The sequence below is a fragment of the Chaetodon auriga genome, chromosome 19, assembly GCF_051107435.1.
Source record: "Chaetodon auriga isolate fChaAug3 chromosome 19, fChaAug3.hap1, whole genome shotgun sequence".
NCBI classification, from domain to species: domain Eukaryota; kingdom Metazoa; phylum Chordata; class Actinopteri; order Chaetodontiformes; family Chaetodontidae; genus Chaetodon; species Chaetodon auriga.
This window is the reverse complement of record NC_135092.1, coordinates 20,645,307-20,650,701: the sequence shown is the minus strand read 5'-3', so window position 1 is coordinate 20,650,701 and position 5,395 is coordinate 20,645,307. Positions and strand designations below refer to the sequence as shown.

Below are 5,395 nucleotides of genomic sequence, written 5' to 3'. Positions count from 1 at the left end.
TCATCACATCAGGTTTTGCCGACTGTCTCGTATTTACTGTCCAGAAGTGTCAAGTGGGCAGTGCGTCTCATATTTTCTATTCTCGCTCGATGAAGCCGGCGTGCACCTTCATGTGGTTTTGATGTCAGAGGAAGTTCGTTTGTGAAGCCACAACAAGGAAGCTGAGAGTCTGCTGCTATAAGATAGCTCAGACTGAGGCGCACGCAGGTGGGACGAGGCTATCAGCTGGAAGCTTCTGTGAAAAAAGAAATCATTTAAATTACTTAACTTCTTCTATTTAATCATTCTTTAACAGTTTACATCAAGACAATGTGCGACTTCGATCTGCGTCAAGCTCTGGAGGGGTAAGTTCAAGAAAGTGACTTTACATGATGGAAATCTAACTAAATGCTTTTTTCACTACCTACTGAAAATATCGAGATTCGTTTCTGAAAATATTTTGCAAAAAGCCCAAAATGCCAAGCGACCGCCTCTAAAAAGGGAAGAGTTGAAGCCTGTGTGGAACATGTGTTTCACTTCTGACTTCCAGCATCCTGTACATGTGCTGGTGAACAAAACGGGACAAAAAACGGTGAAAATTAGCAGTTGGGTTGGTAAAAATGATTAGTTACAGGTACGTGTCATTAAAGTTCTAATTAAGAGCATTTAGAAAGGCATATTTTATATTCGCCTGCTCTGTGTTTCAGCTCAACTGAACTAGACGACGGAGGATTTGAATCCCGCTGCTTTAACATGAAGGTAAGATGATTGGTGTTTACGGAACGCCGTTCAGGCCATAATTCACTTCATGTTCATTATAGAGATTCGCATTTTCACTTTCATGCACTGCCACTTTCAGATGTCTTAAGTGAGCATCAGAAAGAATACATGTATACAGGACACGTGTATGTATGAATACAAGAATATATAATAATAATACGTGTTTGAAAATGTTGTGTGTGTGAGGTTCTACATGCATGTGAGTGCCCGGTATCCTGAGCTGCAGTGCGATTTGCATTTACTGATTTACTTTCACCGGGTTGTTTAAATGTCACTGCTTTGACTTTGTGTGACTCAGCTAAGAGGAAGCACCTGCCGGAGGACGAGATGCATAGTTTCTCTTCTCTCTGCAGGAGGTTCAGGATGAGGTCTTCAGACTCGATGACGGGCTGGACCTGGTGGTTTCCCACAACCCAAAGACCATGCAGCGTGTCGCCTACCTGATGCTGGCCGTGAGCAGGATGAAAAGGCCCCTCACGAGCAGCAGCAGGGAGCTGAGCAAGGGTGAGCTGTGCAGCGTGATCATGGACAGCGTAGTGGACGGTGGGTAAAAACACGGTTTCACATCAGTGTTTCACAAGTTCCTTTTATTGTGTAACAAAGCCGACGTGAGATTAGAACTTCCTAAAGAAATAATAGCCTCATCAAAAGCCCACTGACATTTGTAACTACATTAACGGCTAAGAATAGAGTCTTTCTCAACGCGTGTGGCTCAGTTCAAATGGACAGATCATTAAAAAACAATGACCACAGACGCTCCCGGGCTGAATGTCACGGCTAAAAAGAAGAGTACATGGATGAGTCAAGAGGGGCAGCAGGAGACGACTGAACGCTGTATGAGTTTCTATGCAGAGCCGGAAAAACGAATTCAGAAGAGAGCGGAAGAAACCAAGTTACCATGACACAAGCGCCCGCTCTGCCACGCCTCTGAATTCTGATTGGACAGGAAATCGTTTAACTTAAAATCACAAAGGCTACAACAGAAGCTAGCCTCGACGTCACGTCACGTCTTCTCTCTGAAAGACATCGGCCTCCATCTCTCCACAGAAACGATTGTCAAGACGTCGGAGAACGTCTCCACGGCGGTGACGCAAGGTAAATTCCAGCGTGTGAACAGCGTGAGGCTGTGCACGCTGTGCGACTCGTCACAGAAAGACATCGTCCACGAATCAGGAGCCTTAAATCTGCAGGCCATCACTCTGCAAGGAGGACATTGTGAACGCAAAGGTACGAGGACCACCAGTCCAAGAAGTATTTACTCAAGTACTGCACTATGATGTTGTACTTTATGGCATATTTTAAGATTTTCCATGAAAAGATCTACGATACGCTAAAGACATTGTGTTCTATTATTGTATTTAATGTATCAGCACTTTTTCTTCTTTCCCATCAACCATCTGACGACCTCTCAGATTTATGTGGTGACCCTCTGGTGGGGTACATTTTACTGCACAATGAATAGTTTTACTACTAATACTTTAAGTGCAAGTTGCTGATAGTACTTCTGTAGTTTTAAGATTTGAATGCAGGACTTCTTCTACAGTTTGGACTGAAACAAACGTCCTGCTGAACAACACTGCAGTGTCTTTAAATGAGATCTTTTCTGTCTGCACCTCAGTGAGCTTCAAGCTGTCGAGGTACATCACTCCCTGCTCCTCCGCTGGTGGAGGTCAGACCGTCGTTCTGTCCATCTCCAGCAGCAACCTCCACCTTTCCTGCTCTATGAAAGACGGCAGAGCGGTGCTGAATCTGGAGGTACATCCTTTTTATGGCTTTTTACAGCGTCATTATTTAATAAATCAACGTTTTGGCTTCAATCTCATCGTTTTTACTTTTTGTTGATCTGATCTCAAAAATGTTTTTTTGGTTATTTTATTTTTTGCTTTTCTGGCAGTAAAGTGCTTCCGTACGTTAAAGGATTTCTCTTCTTGTGTCTCGTGGCAGGAGTGCAGTGAGGACAACTTGAAAACGATCAGCAAAGACGGAGACATGGATCGTTTCCTCTTCTTCAAGCGAACCACGGGACTCTCTGAAACCTCTTTTGAGTCGGTCACGTGCCGCGGCTGGTTCATCAGCACTTCTTACGAGGGTGAAAACCAGCCTGTGGAGATGTGTGAAGCCGACACCTACAGACGTCTCACCAGCTTCAAACTAAACTAAAAAATACTGCTGTGTGTTCAGATTGAGTGCCTCCATGTTTATGATGAGGGCTCTTTTTGTATTTTACCTCTTCTGCCTCACCACTAGATGGCGTGATTGTCTGCAGTCGTCCCTCAGCCTGCAGTGATGATGCTGTGACAGTGAGGTAACTAATATATCAGTGTAACGCACTAAAAAGAGTTTTGCTTTATATCATTTTTATTCATAAACAATATGCTAATCTTGTCTTATTTGATAGAGAAACCTGTAAAAGGATATTCTTTTTTATTATTTATATCCATGTATTTTTGGATATGATATTCATTCTAATTATTCCTGAAATTCAGTGTATTTGTCTCTTGTCTGTTATTACAAATGTGTTTTTGTTTGTTGTTCAGTTTTTTGCAACAGGAAACATGTGAATGTAAAAACTTTAAAAGTTTGTTTGGCTAAATACACCTGGCTCTGCAAAATAAATATTATTCTTAAGAATCATTGTTATATGAAATGTTTTTTGTTTGCTGTGTACTCTTGATCCCAGTGTGTGTTCATCTCCTTCATCCAGTCATGTGTTCACAAAGTGGTGAACCTCCCTCCATCCTCGCTGTGATCGACTGAGCCTTTCCAGGATGCTCTTTCATACCCAACCATGATCCTCTCACCTGTTACCAATGAGCCTGTTCACCTGTGGAATGTTCCAAACAGGTGTTTTTGGAGCGTTCCACATCTTTCAGTCTGTGAAACATGTTGCTGCGTCACATTCACATTAAGCAGATATTTACAGAAACCAGTAAATCTGATGAGGAGAAACATTATTGACTTTGTGCTGTTTTCAGTTGAGTTTATGTTAAAAACGATTAGCAGGTTATCACATTGCAGTCGTGGTTGAGCGTCACACATGAAGGATTAACAGTTTTTCCCTCTTGCGTCCTTCCTTTACCAGCTGTGGTTGATTCAGGTTATTTTGGTGAACGGTTTTGTGCCTCAGGTAGCAGCGGTGCACGGTGTTAACTGCACATGCTAATTAGGCGGTTTTGGCTGCGTGCTTTGTTGCTGTTTTGGTCTCTGGTTTTGCTCTGGTTTGAGGAAATGTGTTGTTGTTCTCTGGAAGCGTTGGACCGGACGTCGGATTGTCGTGTGTCATTCAGAAGGTCGTCTAAGTGTCACTGTGTTGATTTCTACAGAGATTTCTCGTTAGGCTGCCAGATGCTTCCCCTTCGGCGTGTGTCATTTTTGTTGTTGTGTTGGTTGTTTTCAGACATCTAGGCCATCTCCAGGCCACAGTCGTGCGATCTCGTGAGGCTGCCTGCTTGCAGTTCGCTCGACATACCCGCCGCGTTCCTGCTTATAGTACAGCCACCACAGAACCGCAGGAAGAAGCAGTCAGGGGGAAATTCTCCGAGGGTTGTCATTTGCTCGAAGTGCGTGTATGGCAGTGAGCACGTTACTGTCTGTAAGGGTAATTTGTAATTATGGCTTCCTTGTTTGGGATTGTTGATGCATCCGCGGCTGTAAAAAGGATCAGCTGTTGCAAATAGCTGACCATTACAGCATTATGGCGGCAGAGTGTGGAACTATTGTCACCGGCCATTGGAAGGATCGACGTCCTGTTAGTAAGTTGTGGTTTTCTGAGAGTTTCTAGGTTACAAACGTAACATTGACCCTGTTCACACCTGGCATCAGCGTGGGTGATCCAATCAGAAGTGGACGGCGGAGACACATCGGCGTTCACACCTGTGTCTATCACGCTGTCTCCAAGGTGTCCCGCTGACCACCTGTGTTCAGATTTCATTCCTGCCTACGTCACTTTGGCTAGAGGGTCCAAGGGCCCCACGCAGTTATTATGAGCTGCCATGTTTGCTTCACGCTGGCTAAGAGCTAGCTAAGAAAACAAAACTGTGTCAAGAACTAACATACGTGTACGAGATTGACACGTCAAAGACATTCATGACTCGCAGAAAGCAGGACAACACCAAGCAGGACCTTGTACTCCACCTAAACCAGCTCTCTTCTCCAGTCTTGTTGAACGTTCTAACCAAAACAACCACCACATCCTGCGCTGATGAGGTGTGTTCCTGTTACGAGCTTATCGATGACGCACGTGGACACATTAACGTTCACACTACAAAAGATATGTGGCCACACAGTGACCTCGACAAGCGCTGTGAGTGATTGGATCACAGTGCGTCTTGGTGGCCGTTCACGCTTGTATTTAGCGCCATCCACTGGTGAACTGTCTTTATTTATCATTGATGGATGATCGGCGTCTCTTTAGAAGAATTATCTATAACTAAAAACAGCAAATTATTGTTTTTTAGCATTTGGAGAAGTTAGTGGACTTTCTCAGCCCTGAGTAGTGTCTGCAGTCATCACACTGCTGCTGGAATATGAATTGAGCTGCTGTGGCCCAAATAAACGTCAGTCAGGCTTGTTGCTCTGCGAGGTCAAACAGCCAGTGGGTTAGGAACTAAAACGACCAAGATTAAGATTTTATCAT

General features: G+C 44.0%; 1 protein-coding gene across 3 annotated transcripts; it reads left to right on the top strand.

Moving 5' to 3' along the window:
• Window positions 1-225: 225 nt before the first annotated feature.
• il1b (interleukin 1, beta) lies at window positions 226-3,076 on the top strand. Of its 3 annotated transcripts, none has more exons than XM_076758530.1 (6): window positions 226-344; window positions 530-738; window positions 1,113-1,302; window positions 1,807-1,986; window positions 2,378-2,514; window positions 2,704-3,076. In XM_076758530.1, the coding sequence occupies exons 2-6, from the start codon at window positions 733-735 to the stop codon at window positions 2,917-2,919; spliced, it is 729 nt and encodes a 242-aa protein (XP_076614645.1). In that variant the 5' UTR covers window positions 226-344; window positions 530-732; the 3' UTR covers window positions 2,920-3,076. The 3 variants fall into 3 exon arrangements, with proteins under 3 accessions (XP_076614645.1, XP_076614643.1, XP_076614644.1); XM_076758528.1 differs by having other exon boundaries at window positions 253-344; window positions 687-738; XM_076758529.1 differs by lacking the exon at window positions 226-344 and having other exon boundaries at window positions 560-613; window positions 687-738.
• The last annotated feature ends 2,319 nt before the right edge of the window (window positions 3,077-5,395 follow it).